This window comes from Xenia sp. Carnegie-2017, unplaced genomic scaffold, assembly GCF_021976095.1.
Source record: "Xenia sp. Carnegie-2017 unplaced genomic scaffold, XeniaSp_v1 HiC_scaffold_24, whole genome shotgun sequence".
Classification (NCBI taxonomy): Eukaryota; Metazoa; Cnidaria; class Anthozoa; order Malacalcyonacea; family Xeniidae; genus Xenia; species Xenia sp. Carnegie-2017.
In genome coordinates, this window is record NW_025813487.1 from 17761484 (window position 1) to 17775945 (window position 14462).

Consider the following 14462-nt stretch of genomic DNA (forward strand, 5'->3'; position numbering starts at 1 on the left):
AGTCATTGCTTAATCTTGTTTGAAATAGCCAACGCGTATGCAACACGTTGCTTCTTCAGTATGTAGCCGTCTCGAAGTAAATCTTTTTCTCGCTTTACACATTCTTTAAATCCTCTTAGTCTAATTGGTTTTTTATGACATGCTGTATCTCACGTAAACATGAAAGAGCATGGCCCATCATGCGTCATGTCAACAGAGGTTAAAGCGACTAAAGGCAAAGTTCACAGTTTTTGACAAATAAGGTAAACTTGAGGTGTTAAAACTGTTAAAAAATGCTAAATTTTTAATCTTGAGTATTTTTCCATGTTGATTCTAGTTAATACATGAAGTTTTTGAACTCCTCGCATTTGGGTCATGTTACGTTTTTTTGAATAAATTGCGCCAATGCAGGAGGCTTTCTATACCAGTTCCTTCTTAAGAATCAACTAATCTTTTTAGATCATTTCCTTTCCCCCCCCGGAAATCGCGCGTGGGTTTCAAGTCCAACACACGAAGTACCTCGATTATCAATACATGGACATACAATATGGAAGTCGATTGAAAAGCAATGAATAACAAGAAGTCTTGCACGATTTTCACCGCCTCCATATGTTGATATGTGACATATTAACGTAGAGAAAGAGTTTCAGGAATGTCTACTTAGTAACTTGGATACCAAAAGAGGACCAGAAGTGTTTAAATTGCCCTGAATATATTATGCAGTTCAATGACCAAGCGAACGACAAACTTTTCGATAAAAATTGCCAACATGTGTCAAATAGCGGAGAAAATATCAGCGTTAATGAACGGAAAGAAAGCTCTTTAAATCATTCAAAGAACTCAAAGAGTATAGGAGAGAAATCTTTGACGAGGCAAGTCATTTGTTATGGCACAATTCTGTTTATATGACAAACTTTATATGTCGTTTATTTTTACCTCTATGTACTAATTAGTTGTTTAGCTTTCCTGTGATACTTGTTCGCCGTTTCTCGTCATTCCCAAAGTGTATTTTGAAAAGTGTAGAAGTTTCGACACGTCAAATTTGTAATCAAATATACAACTCAAATCTTTGTGAAACGATATGACACCACCAATTTAATTTATTTTACAATACAAATAAAATTTGTTTGTATCGGCTTATGAAGGGACAACGTGTATAACATTAAAGTGCTTTTGAAAATTTTTTCATTTTAAACAGAGACGACGCGACGATAATTTGTCGTGAAAAAGGTATGGGAGATCGTAAGATTCAAGAAGTTATGAGCAAACTCAAAGTTGGAGGGGATATTTCTTTGGATTGTTTAGAAGAATTGCTACGCGAATTTCCCCAATCAAAAGACGATAAAAGCGTCGGATCGTGCTCAAATGAAGAAAATTTACGTGACACTTCAGACATAAGAAACGATGTGTCGACAACGGACATTTCGAATACTTCATCTACGCAAACAAATAACATAAGTAGAGGGACAAATTTCTTAGAGTTGGCAAACACGGTGAGTTTATTGGTTTGTTATGATGGCGTATTGGCTATTCGTACGCTGTGTGTGTGTGTGTGCTTTTGTGGCAATGTTTTCGTGGTTGTCAACGGCGAATGTTAAATGGTCATTAAAATGTAACTTTATCTGTTTTATATTCAAAGAGGGTTTGTATATTTAATGGCAGTCCTATTTCTCTATTTTTCATTTCATCATTTCGCGGACTTCTCTGCTGTGCCACTAGCTTACTGTTTCAAATTAATGGGCTAATTTGGCATTGGCCGCATTGTTGCCTGGCTCGCCGCTTGACTGTAACTAGTTTAAACTCCACATTGCTAAGACGTGCGCATAGTACAGGTTCTTTTGAGCGGTGCACTGTGTCTACATTATGATGATGTATCGAATTAAGTGTCGCAAATATCGAAATCTAAATGTTTAATTACCTGCAAAATGTTGCAATTTTTTTGTATCAGAATATCACACCCCTTAAAGTCGTGAAACATTTTCGCGTCCTTTCATGAAACGGTTTTTAATTTTAAAATCCTACTGTTTCAATATAAATTGCACCGTAGGCGAAGTTTCTTTAATACTTTATTAATTTTAATGAGTTTGACGATTATTTACAAAAAAAAAAATATGTTTTTACATGATGTCCTCTTAAAGATTGAGAGCACTCAACCGCTATGATAAGTCTATGTTCTACTCCTTGCGATACCATTTGTTCAGATGATGCTAAATATCATTTGAAGAATTTTTCAGACAGATTTCATTGATTGCAAGTTTTCGAAAAAATTTTCCAGACATTTCTTGCGCGTGTTAGAGTAATCGTAACAAATGGGTACTATTATATAAAACATTGCTCAATGCACAAATAAATACGGGTATGCGAGAATTCGCGAATTATATTGCTGCGTCTATCACAAAAGCAGCTATGGATTCTAGATTATTTTTGGTTCATTTAAACCAGATGTCAAACTAGCAAGTGAACTAACTACATGATTTATCCATCTAAACCTGACTTGCATTGACTGCAGATAAATTTTACAATGTTACAAACTTTTTGTCTGTCTGTCAAACGATGTCAATCAATTCCATGTCCGTCATGAGCGCAAATTATGCAAATTAAATACTTGATAGAAGACTTTATCTCTGTGAACAGAATTTTAGATATTTTATTTTGGAAAAATATAGACAGGTGAAACAAAGGAAGATTATTGCGCCAATACATCCGACGCAACATGCCAAAGCCTTCTTGATCGATTTCACCTTCTCTCCCACACCAAGTCCGCACAGTTTAGTGTAAAAGCAAAGTAGTAATTTCACGTTGCCAAAAATATTACAAATGGTGAACATTTTGTTGTCTTGCTGACGCACGTTCCACGAATTCAGATTTGAAGATCTCAAACAGGATTGAGCTCTGTAAAAGTTCTTTGAAGAACAACTCGCAAAATGACACTGTTGTCTCCAGTACTAACACTCGTTCGTTGATTTGCCACGGCTCGATAAGCTCACGTTTTCTGCTAGGCAACAAACTTCGTTGATAGTATATGAAATAAGCGTAGATGAATATCATAATTATACTTAACAGTGAACCGCTTATACAGCTTGTTAAAAGCAACGTACCCAATGTTGTTTCATTCTCAGCTGGTATAAGTGAAATATCGCTGGGAAGTTCATCGTAAGTAGACCAATCGGCGTACGTATCTGTTGCGTGATACACAATCAGAGCAAAATAGTAGAACAGTTTGAAATAAACGTCCAAACATATGTGAAAGAAAGCCATTTCAATTTACGCAACAACGAGGTTGATGTTAGTCATAGTAATTGTATTTACGATAATTCTATTGCGTATCAAATAATGGCGATTTGCTTCTTTGGTAATTTTATCCAAATTGTTTCTCTGCCGAGAGTATCGAATTTTTAGAAATTTGATACTGAGAATGAAAGCAGCCTTAGGCTAAATAAAACGCTGTAACTTATGGATTCATCTGGACGTCTAATGTTAAAACTGAACGCTAGAAGTTCCGAATGGAGAACTCGTTGAAATTAATAAGTGCGATCCAGAGAGATCTCCTGCTGTAATAAATATGCTAAGATTACCGAAATTCAAAAATATATTTAATAACTTATAACTTCCGATTCTCGAAGCTACGAGTCGAAAGCTCAGTAAAATTATTTATAGAATCCGGAGAAACTTTTATTTTTAAACAGTTCATGATATATATATATATATATAGTTCAGTGGATGTTAGGTAGATAAAAATAGAGTTATCAACATTTATGCTTTGCTCTAGATAATATCAGAGATCTATATTTAGGTGGGGTTGTTTTTGCAAAAGTGTTCACTACATGTCTGTAGTGAAGGTTTTAGTTGGAGGAGAGTAACTATAATGACATATATATTGCTTCATTTCTATGCAGAAATATGAATTATGTATTGCAACATGTTCGTTTACTCGTGCGATACCTGATAATATCCCGTTAAACTAAAATAGTGCTAGCAATTTATTACCCGTAGTGCTGGGTGTTTGTATTAAACCAACACAATTTACTTTATTTCATTTAAAATATGTATGGGGGTAGATGCTCGTAAAACATTTGAAGAAATTTGGCGCGACGGGCACTGGTTAAAGATGTCTATTTAGCTATCTTCTAAGCAATAGTACAGGGCAGGAAACAGCGAAATAAGACTAACGGATGGAGCCATTTATTTTGAACTATTGCCCCCTTGTGTTTAAATTTCATGTCAGTTTATTATTAATGGACGTGTCATTTTAGAGTAAGATATCATCATTTGTGAACACTTTTAAATTATATAATTGTTTATAAAGTGTTCTTTGTATTGACTACCAGGAGTTGTCATCAGTAATTTTGGTATCATATTTTAGTGTATTTCCTGTGAATCAATGTTTGTAAATACGACGATGGCCTGGAAGGCATTTCCAAAGTTATCTTGCCAAATCGTCGTAATTTAAAAAATGTTTCGTTTCGCGGAAATTTGTCGTTTTCCTTTTCTGTCATACGACACGCTGTCTTGCTTTGAAAAGTTTTTCGTGAACTATTCTTACGTGAAGATTGTCATATGAACTATACAAGTTACCACGCATTACAGTTTGGTACAATCCGATATCTGTTCTCGAATGTCAACATCAGCATGTGCCATCACACGACCCTCGCATGAGTAATTTAAAATAAAGATACATTCAAAACATTTCCTGTCAGTAAAAACATCGTTTAACACACAATTAACGATGCAAACATTCTTTATTGAAAAGCCTCTGACGCGTACACGCCACAACTTGCGACTTTAATATGAATTATCAGAATCACTATCCAATATTTTCGACAGAATTTGTACGTCAGAGATTACTCAAACTTCGCAGGGTATGTTATTATTAAAATTTGATGATTAAATAAGTCATGTTGCCAAAGGAGGCCTATATATGTTGTTCGTATATGATTGTATGTAAACAGCTTGTTGAATTGCTTGTGTGGGGTGGGAATTGTTTAAAGAAGTCGTTGTTAATGTATGTAGAATGGGAGAGGTTTTTTTGTATCGAAAATAATCTATCCTTGTGAGTTTAATAAGTTGTCTTTCTTTTATCGCGTGATTAAATCCCCATCATAAGGTCGTGTGCGTGGACATGCCACATACGATTATAATATTTTGATGTCATACTAGCTTTTCAATATTGAAAGAGAATTTGCTAACGCGTGTTGTCGGTCTACAACCGATTCAAAACAGATTGTGTTTACATCGAGGTTCTTGTTGATGTTTTTGAAAAAGCTTTAGGGTGTTTAGTCAGATATTTAAATGCTGTGTCGTGGTATTTTATTGTATATTTGTAAATGTGGTTCAGTGTACAGGCTCTCACTTGCTATATTCGTAGATTAAGTTCTAAAGCATGATCTATCGTGTTTTAGTTGCATTTCGCCGCCCTTGCGTCTTTGAAGAGTGAAATCAACGATCTTACCAAACAAGTAAAGACAGTGACGTCAGAAAGAGATTCATGTCGTCGCGCGCTTAAAGAGACTAGAGACGAGAAAGATCGACTCTGTAACACGTATGAGGAACGGTTGCACGAACAGGACCAACAGGTATATATGTGAAGCAAAAGGTATAGAACAAGACCAATAAGTATAAAGACTAGGAGGTATAGAACAGGATCAGCAAGTATATAGACTTGGAGGTATAGAACAGGATCAACAGGTATAAAGATTGGAGGTATAGAACATGATCAACAGGTATGTATAACTGAAGTAATAGGTATAGAACAAGAGCAAAAGGTATAGAACAAGACCAATAAGTATAAAGACTAGAAGGTATAGAACAGGATCAGCAAGTATAAAGACTGGGAGGTATAGAACAGGATCAGCAAATATATAGACTTGGAGGTATAGAACAGGATCAACAGGTATATATAACTGAAGTAATAGGTATAGAACAAGAGCAAAAGGTATAGAACGGGGCCAAAAGGTACATATTTGAAGTAATAGATATAATAGAAGACCAGAAATTATACAGAACAAGACTAAAAAGTATATATAAGTACAACTTATCCCTATACTAACGTATAGAATGTTTACGTAGATAAATTGGTAGACAGGTATAATAATTCTCTGCTGTTGAGCATTGCGTCATATTGATGTCATTATAGAAAAAACCTGTCTTGTTTGTTTCTCAAATATTAAGTTGAACTTGCACTTTGAATTCGGAATATGTTTCTTATCGTACTTCATAAAATTGTCGGCTGACAGTGGATTTCCCCTAGCTATTTAGAAGGAAAGTAGTTTCTATGTGAAACGTCACGTTCTTAGCATAACGAGCTCGCGTCCCGACTGCTTGGTATAATGGATTATTTCGGTTGTATGTAGATCACTGAGCTACAAAGTGTAATAGCGGAGCTGAGAAGGAAACTTGATCAAACCTCTGTTAATTGTATCGCTGAAGAGGACGAGGAAGAAGAAGGCACCCATAGCTCTGATGGAGATGGCGATTGTGAGTAGCTTTAGAAGTTCTGTTAAATTTTTTCATTTTGAAAACGATATATGAACGTTTTAATTTCTATGTTTTTGGTAATTATGTTTTCGTTCAACTAGCTTCAAACGCCTCTCAAGGCGGAAGTGATCCTGAGGATACGGATACTGCTGAAGTGTTCGAGCTCAACGAACAACGAGCGACAGACTCCGATCATATTGATGACGCACATTTTAATACTTTATCAAAAACCAATCAAAAACTTCAAACTCTCGGTCAAAGCGCCTCGAGTCCTGTAAACGATAAAGCAAACGATGTGAAACAATTGGAGTTGAGTCGTGCCATCTTTTTGCAACTCCAGAAGAAATTGACTGAACTCAAGGATCAATGTCAAGAATTGGAAAAGAGAAAACATCAAAGTATGTGTTTGCATTTGTTGTTACTTGGTCATGAAACGAAATGTGCGTCACATTTCGCTTTTCGTAAATAGAAATAATTGTTTGTCAACGTTGCTTTATAAAAGAAGTGCAGAAGGAACAAACATCGAATGATGTATACAAACATAGTTTAGCACGTGGTCTAACTAAATACCCTGATCTATAAATTTTATCGAGCATATACCGCTGACTTGTGATGTTCTCCTCATTTTTTCCAGTTGAGAAACAGATACAACAGGCCAGCGTGGTTGATTACGTTAATCGAAAAGCATCTGGTGAAGGCGGACAGGTGAAATAGACATTGTGATAATACAAATTTTAAAAAAACGGAGTGATTTATAGCCGTTGAAAAATAATCCTAATTGTGACCATTTAAATTATGACTGCGAGTATATTTTTATAATTTGGATGAAAATAAACCATGTTTGAAATTACTACATAGCCATAGAGAAATGCTGTCTCTCTTCATCTCGCTCCCCCCCCCCCTGCACCGTCATCCCCATCCAATTAGAATCCAATCCTCTAGATGTTTAACTACAATAGAAAGGTAAGGCAAGGACGCCATCTTCAAAAAGCAAAACTCAAAATGAAAAATAAACTAAAAGAAAGTTTGAAAACCCAATCGTATGAAACATTTTAAAAATCAAACTTATACTACCAACTTTGCAACAGTACATCAACTCAGCAAAAGCAGATATTAATCATAAATATCGCCAGTTTTGCCACCTTTTAAGATGGCGGCTTGCCTCACTCGTGTCTGTTGAATTTTGTCGGAGTCAGATATCTTGTAGATTGGGTTCCAGTCATTGCTCCCACCTCCACCCCACCCTCAATTCAGGTTCCGAGGCTATCATTACAGAACTCCATGATTGTCATTGCAGGAACAAATGTTGAACATGTCAAGAGAACGTGAAGCAATGAAGTCTCAAATAATGAAATTGGAGCAAGATCTCGAGAGAAGTAAAACTTTAGTTACTTCTCTACGAGAAGAAAGAGACAACTGGCGAAAAAAGGTTAACGCACGTTACGTTTTTCCCTACTTGTTTAAAAAGTTTGTGGGAAATTTATGATTAGTCTGAATGATTCATAAGACATTATCTATAAGCTCATTTAGTAATATTTATTTCACTGCTAAGCTCTCTCTCTCTCTCCCTCTATTGTTATTAGTATCAAGAATGGAGTAAACATCACTCCATGTTAAATGGTTCACGACAAGAGATCAGCGACCCTTCTCCTCCTCGTGCCTGTCGATCTAACAGCAATTCGGCTTTCACACCGGTGAACTCACAGTCTCAACAAAACGTCTCCCCTCGTGTTCAACGACAAAACAATTCATCGACGCCGAACTCCCCGGGATCGCAACGTCACAGCCTCAACAGATCATGGACATTGGGTGAAAGTCCCGGATCGTCTTTAAAATCTATCAAAAACTCACCTCCGGGTAGCGGTGAGTTACTATTGCCTTGAAAGTCTTTCTTCACACCCATGCACCTCTCTTTCCCTTGCCAACCCCATGATATACCTCTCCCTATTTTGCCAGTCCCATGATGCACCTCTCTTTTCCCTTCCAACCCTATGATATACCTCTCCCTATTTTGCCAATCCCATGATGCACCTCTCTTTTCCCTTGCCAACCCCATGATATACCTCTCCCTATTTTGCCAATCCCATGATGCACCTCTATTTTCCTTGCCAACGACAAGATATGTATGTCATCCGTCTAAATAGCTTTATTTCTGTTACGTTAAGTAAAATCTGGACAAGGTAGTTGGAAGAAAGTATCCAGTGATTTGGGATCATCCGTACACAGTTGTCCTGATGCTGTACTTATGAGTCGTAGAGGAAACGAAGAGGATAATGAATTAAGTGAAGGACTCACCGGAGAGAAATTGATCAAAATATTAGTAAGTTTTAAGCTTCTGATTATAACTTCAGATTGTAAAATACAAACACCTCACTGTTGATAGCAGGAAGATCTATTCTGATGAAAAGACTAGAATATATACCCGGATGAAATAGCAGACCCTCAATTGCCATGATATATGATATTCCTCATGTGGGCCATCTTTTTTTGTCTTTACAATCTACCCGTACAAAGTATACCTGATATTTTCAATTATAAAATCACTTTACAGCATCAACTTCCAGAATTCGACAAAATGCCAGAATCTTTAGTAAACACCCTTCAGTCGTGTCAAACGTTGCGCGATGTTTTTCACGCGTTGCACACTCACTGGACCCAGCAATCCTGCGAACAGGTGCACGAGTATCAAATCGAAGCCGAAAGGCTGCAGGCGAAACTTGAACACGTTCGAGCTCAAAACAATGTCATCGCTTTATCAATGGACGAGAGCAAAAATAACAGTGAACAGTTGTCTTTATTAATTGGTAGGTTCTGATATGGTCTTCTTGCCGTAACGTGAAAACAACAAATGTTTACAAGACAGTTGCTACGTATAGATGTGTGCCCTTAGTTACCATTCTGTGAGGTTGCTGAATTTGTGCATCTATATCTCATGAAAATGTTGTAACATTCAAGTAACCTTCAAAAACAAAGAACGTTCTGATTATATTAAGATAAAAACTATATATTTCTGTTCAGATCTGAATCTTTGATTGATTATTAGTGAACACACGTGTGGATTGTCTTTAGTTTGCATCTACCGAAAATTATAACCTGGCCCAGAGATGTATTGCTATCGCTAATCGAGGGGGGGGGCTTTTATTCATATATGCATGTTATAAATCCGTAGTTAACAATACATTTCTAAAGAGATTAATTCAGCTTATCATGAATATATGAATCAGCCCCCAATTAGCGATAGCCATACGTCCCTGAGCTGGCCATAGATTTTAGCAGCGTCCACTTTGATGATTCTGTCTGTATGATTTTGTCTGTATCATAAGCTTGCGTTTTTTGAAGGACTCTTTTTCTATTATGCATTTCGTCCTGAAAATACTAAAATTTAGTTGCTAAAGCTCGTGTGTGGGACATTTTTTGCAGGATATTCTTAAAAAAGTAAATAAAAACAAACTTTTTACATGTTATGCCATTTTGGAATTATGTTTTTCTAAAATCATACAAGATGCTACAAGTCACCATTTTAATATGGTGATAGCCGGGAGGGCACATTGTATATACACTTTGTACATAAATATATATTTTTTTTACAGGCAAATATGAATCTCAGTGCTTGGCTTTGCAAGTGGAACTTGATCTCTGTGATCGTACAATCGACGCTTACGAAGCGTTTGTATATTTACTAGAGAGCGAACATGAAGTATTGAATGTTAATTGTAATGCTGACGGCATTGACTTATATCGCTATCGTTCGTTATCCCGAGGTGGCAGCGAATCAAGACTTCGTTGTCCGGACATCTACGAGGATGATGATGATCGTATGGCATCGGGATGTTACGAACGTCGTAGACATGCTGAGAGTCAAGCGAGAGCTTTATTAACCAGATACGATAAAGGGTCTGATGGGAACGTTTCAACTGGGGCTAATCGCCCATGGGAGGAACTATCTTCTTTGAGTCGTACTAGTGCAACTAGCTCTACAGGCTCATCTGCTGATTTGGACTTTGGTAAAGAAGAGGAAGGCAGGCTCAGGGCTTATTTATCTAGATTAAAGGATGAACGAGATACAGTAAGAGGCACTTTAATGGAACTTCAAAGTGTTCACGATATTTTATCGCCTGTGGCAAGGATTGAGTTGGACACATTGGATGCCAAGCTAGACTTGGAAAACGCAGTGTTATTGCAAGAACTTATGGCTCTTAAAGAAGAGAAAGCCGAACTGCGAGCAAAGGTTTATTTAACTGAGAAAGAGAAGAAAGCAGTCGAACTTCAACTAACATCGAGAGAAGCACAAGAACAGGCCTATGTCGTGCACATTGAGCATTTAAAAACTGAGCTCAAAGATCAAATAAGAAAACGACGAAAGGTCGAGGAGACAGCAAGAGCCATTCGGGGATCACAAAGCACTGTAAGTTTATGTTCACTTTCTTTTTTAAAAATGTGTGTCAACCAAGATGCATTGCGCGCTTTTGTTTATGCTTGTATCGTTACTTTTTGAGCTTGCGGCACACTGAATTCTATTTCGTCACTACGTCGTCTAATTTATTTGAAATGTTAGCAAAAAACATTATTAAAAATTTTAAATTAACAAAAAATCCGCCATTTTCTTGCCCCACAAAATGTCTATCGTGCGTCCAGATGAACGCACAACGCATCTTGGTTGATGTTGAAACACATTCCTTAGCTATACCTTTGAACGTAAAAGCTTTCTTCGTCTTCAGCTAACTCCTTCACTGAAAGCGACACCTGTATAATGCACTAGGAGTTATAGAGTATTTAAACTTATTTAGTCAATTACTACCCTCATGAAATAATGGTTATGAAAGTGATATCAGAAGCTGACTTTATTTGTAGTCAGGGATAGATCCAGGATAATTTTATACAAGAGATGTTCTAGTTTTTATAAGATGTCGTTAAGTCTAGTTTCGATTCGATTTCGTTGGTTCCTTCGTGGGTGTCGTTATGTCATTTACATGTCTGACTTTTTGTTGGTTTGATATGAGACCCTGGAAATGTGGCACTGCTTCACTTGATTGAACGATGCGCTGCTATTTTCGTGCACTACGTCTCATCTATGACATGTGACATGACCTTTTTCAAATCATTTAAATGAGCAAATATATTTTCATCAAATATAGGATGGCGAGCTATCCAATGCGTCAGCAACTCCTGCCATAACTCTGGCAGAATTGCGCACGAGCGATGAAGACATTCCAGCAGATTTGTATGAGGCCGCACGACGCGAGAAGAAATTGAAATCAAGAATTCGCGAGCTTGTCGACACGTTGGAGAAACAGTCTAAAAGTACGGAAAGCAGACATCAACAGACTGGCGAATATATTTCTGATCTAAAAAGAGCGAACGGAGCATTAGTTGCTGCGTATGAAAAGGCGAAGAAGAAACACACCACAAGAGTTAAGAAATTGGAATCTCAAATGATGACAATGATGGAAAAACACGAAAAACAAGTATAAGTTCATTTTAAATGAGAAAATTGTGCTCGTCCTTTTAGATGGCGAAGAAATTCATATTCTCATTTATTCACTGATGATATCTTGGAAATAAAGTGAAACTTAGTATTTCTTTGTTTTATAATGATATCTTATAGTTTCTAAGTTACATAAATCTTCATTTATACAAATCTTTAAAAATTGGCTTGACAACGAATATTTTTTTTCTTTTGTTTTGTAGATCTCCAGTCTAAGAGAAAGAATAGCAATGCAAGAAGACACAGGCATGACCCATCCTAACGAAACGGCGCTATGAAAGCAAGAATGAAACTAAATACAGAAGAATATTTTATAGCTTACGCGTTTAGTAGTATATAATGGGATAATTATATTTAAATAGAAAATAATTTTTTAAAAAATTTATTGCTTCATTACGACTGTCAAAAGGTATTTTAGTAAAACACATAACAATTGACCGTAAAATATGAGCTTGTATAATATAATTCTGTAAACATTATTTAAGAATAAAAAGATGTTTACTGTGTTTGCACAGGCTTATGCAAACCGAGGAGACCTTTGGGAGAACTCGAGAGCAGATCACTGCAAGACCGAAGATCGAGGTTTGCACATGCTCGAGAGCTCTCACAAACGTTTCCGAGGTTAGCATAAGTCAGTGCAAACACCAAAAACCTCTTTTATTTCTTTTCTAAAATAAAATAATGCGAACAAGACAAACATTTTAATTTTACCTCTTAAATGTATTCATGATCGATTTGCAAATTCTCTTTGACTGGTTGATTGTTATGATTGATTTGATTGGTTGAGCTCACATGTGTTTTGCACAGGCTAATGCAAACTCAGCTCTAGACCTATCAGCGCACGCGTTTCATTGTGTTTACTTTATAATCTAAAATGTTTCGACGACTATTTCATGTCATCATCTGTGGATTATGTGAGCTTTTCAAACATTACGAATTATAAAAATAAATTGTCATTTTGAAAAGCTCACATAATTTACTTATGAAGGCATGAAATACTTGTCGAAAGTTTTAGAATAATAAATGTTTACTACTTTTACGGAGTGTCCATTGTTTTGTTGTATTATCACCTATTATTTAATAACCAGAAGAAAGTGAGCAATTTCATTGGTCGAGAGCTATGATCTGTAAGAGGACATACACACGGAAGACGTCACAGAAAATTTCATGTTTACAAAAACAAACAAATGTGGCGGATATATTTGAATATTTATCGCAATACCTCCCTGAATGGGAAAATAAAGATATTCACAAAGACCTAGTTGAGGCAGTTAATGTATTTGAGCAAAAAGAAAAGAAAAAACCCGGTTTTCAAACATTAATTTGTACTTCGTCTTAGATAACAAAATTTCAACAGTATTGATCAGCCATTGCTTGTTTATTTTGTTAGCCAATCATATTTTATCACGTGATTAAGCTAGCCAATAGAATTTCTTCATTTCTATAGACACGTACGTATATTTGCAAAATCAACACTTTTCAATGTTCCATTTGTTGGGGGCAAGGGAAACAAACTATTTGACCATTTAATTTGGGAATTTTTTGATTTTATTATTTCACTCGCCCCGGCGGCTCGTGGTCACTTTTTTAGTTTTTATCACAAATGACGTCTTACCCGTGTATCTATAACTGTATAGACAAAGGTTAAATGTTATCTATTTGTTAATTTCTCAATGCTTATTTCACACGTCTTTTGGGACTTGGTGCTGCAGCCTGCGATTAGGTTGAATGCGTCAATAAAAAAAACTACGACTAAACTTAAACATTTGTCTGTTTGCCATTATTTTATAAATTTTTTTTAAATTTCAATGTTTTGATTGATACGTAAATGCATTACACTAATTATGAAATACCGTACGGGCCACGTAAAAAACCACCTAAATTTTATCAACAAAAACAAACGTCCCCGGGTGGGCTTGAACCACCAACCTTTCGGTTAACAGCCGAACGCGCTAACCGATTGCGCCACGGAGACGCTACATTAACGTCTGCAAATAATACGTTATAAACAAAATAATATAATATTGCAATTGGTGTTTAAAATTACTCAACAAACAAGGGTAATATATAATAATATATATCAGTGAGATAGAGAGATTAAGTTGTGAAAGAAGATATTAAAGATTGATTCTATATAAAAAGATAATTGCTACGTGGCTTTCTGTGAACATATGACGGTCGATACCAAGAATACAACGTGAAAAGATATAGCAGTCTTTGGCATGAAAATGTGTGAAAAGCAAAGACTATAGTTTTAAATGGGGCGAGTGGCTGAATGGTTAATGGCGTGAGCTGTAAGCCAGACGGCGCCGGTTCGATCCCAGCTCGTGGCACATCTGGCAATGTGTCTGTAAACCTAGCCCGGGTTGACCAAAGCCATGTGAGGAAAATTTGGTAGAGGAAACTATGTCCTCGGATGGACTGTATCTGCATCTGCAATGTTGCAGCCATGTCACACTGTGTCACGCTGATTATCAGCGTTGTGGTTGCGTGAAGGGTGATTGCAGTCTGGTCAGCTGCCTTC

The 14462-nt window shown here is 36.5% G+C and overlaps 1 protein-coding gene and 1 non-coding gene across 4 annotated transcripts; one reads left to right on the forward strand and one right to left on the reverse strand.

Annotated features, from left to right (window-relative positions):
* The first annotated feature begins 493 nt into the window (after positions 1-493).
* On the forward strand, positions 494-12631 carry LOC124452310 (colorectal mutant cancer protein-like). 3 transcript variants are annotated; one of them, XM_047002891.1, is made up of 14 exons: positions 494-851; positions 1178-1209; positions 1285-1472; positions 5379-5552; positions 6330-6453; positions 6555-6851; positions 7088-7158; positions 7751-7882; positions 8037-8316; positions 8619-8773; positions 9005-9257; positions 10044-10858; positions 11589-11918; positions 12142-12631. In XM_047002891.1, the coding sequence occupies exons 1-14, from the start codon at positions 697-699 to the stop codon at positions 12214-12216; spliced, it is 3081 nt and encodes a 1026-aa protein (XP_046858847.1). In that variant the 5' UTR covers positions 494-696; the 3' UTR covers positions 12217-12631. The 3 variants fall into 3 exon arrangements, with proteins under 3 accessions (XP_046858847.1, XP_046858846.1, XP_046858848.1); XM_047002890.1 differs by having other exon boundaries at positions 495-851; positions 1178-1472; XM_047002892.1 differs by lacking the exons at positions 494-851; positions 1178-1209; positions 1285-1472 and adding an exon at positions 4645-4838.
* A 1208-nt stretch (positions 12632-13839) lies between these two features.
* Positions 13840-13913, reverse strand: Trnan-guu. Its single transcript has one exon. It is a non-coding gene; the product is annotated as a tRNA-Asn (tRNA).
* Between the last annotated feature and the right edge of the window lie 549 nt (positions 13914-14462).

Excerpts from the sequence above, each read along its gene's own strand:
- LOC124452310 (XM_047002890.1), top strand. The coding sequence starts at position 697 with ATGCAGTTCAATGACCAAGCGAACGACAAACTTTTCGATAAAAATTGC. Across the intron at positions 7,159-7,750 it reads CATCTGGTGAAGGCGGACAG|GAACAAATGTTGAACATGTC; the intron begins GTGAAATAGACA and ends TTGTCATTGCAG. Across the intron at positions 8,317-8,618 it reads AAACTCACCTCCGGGTAGCG|TAAAATCTGGACAAGGTAGT; the intron begins GTGAGTTACTAT and ends TGTTACGTTAAG.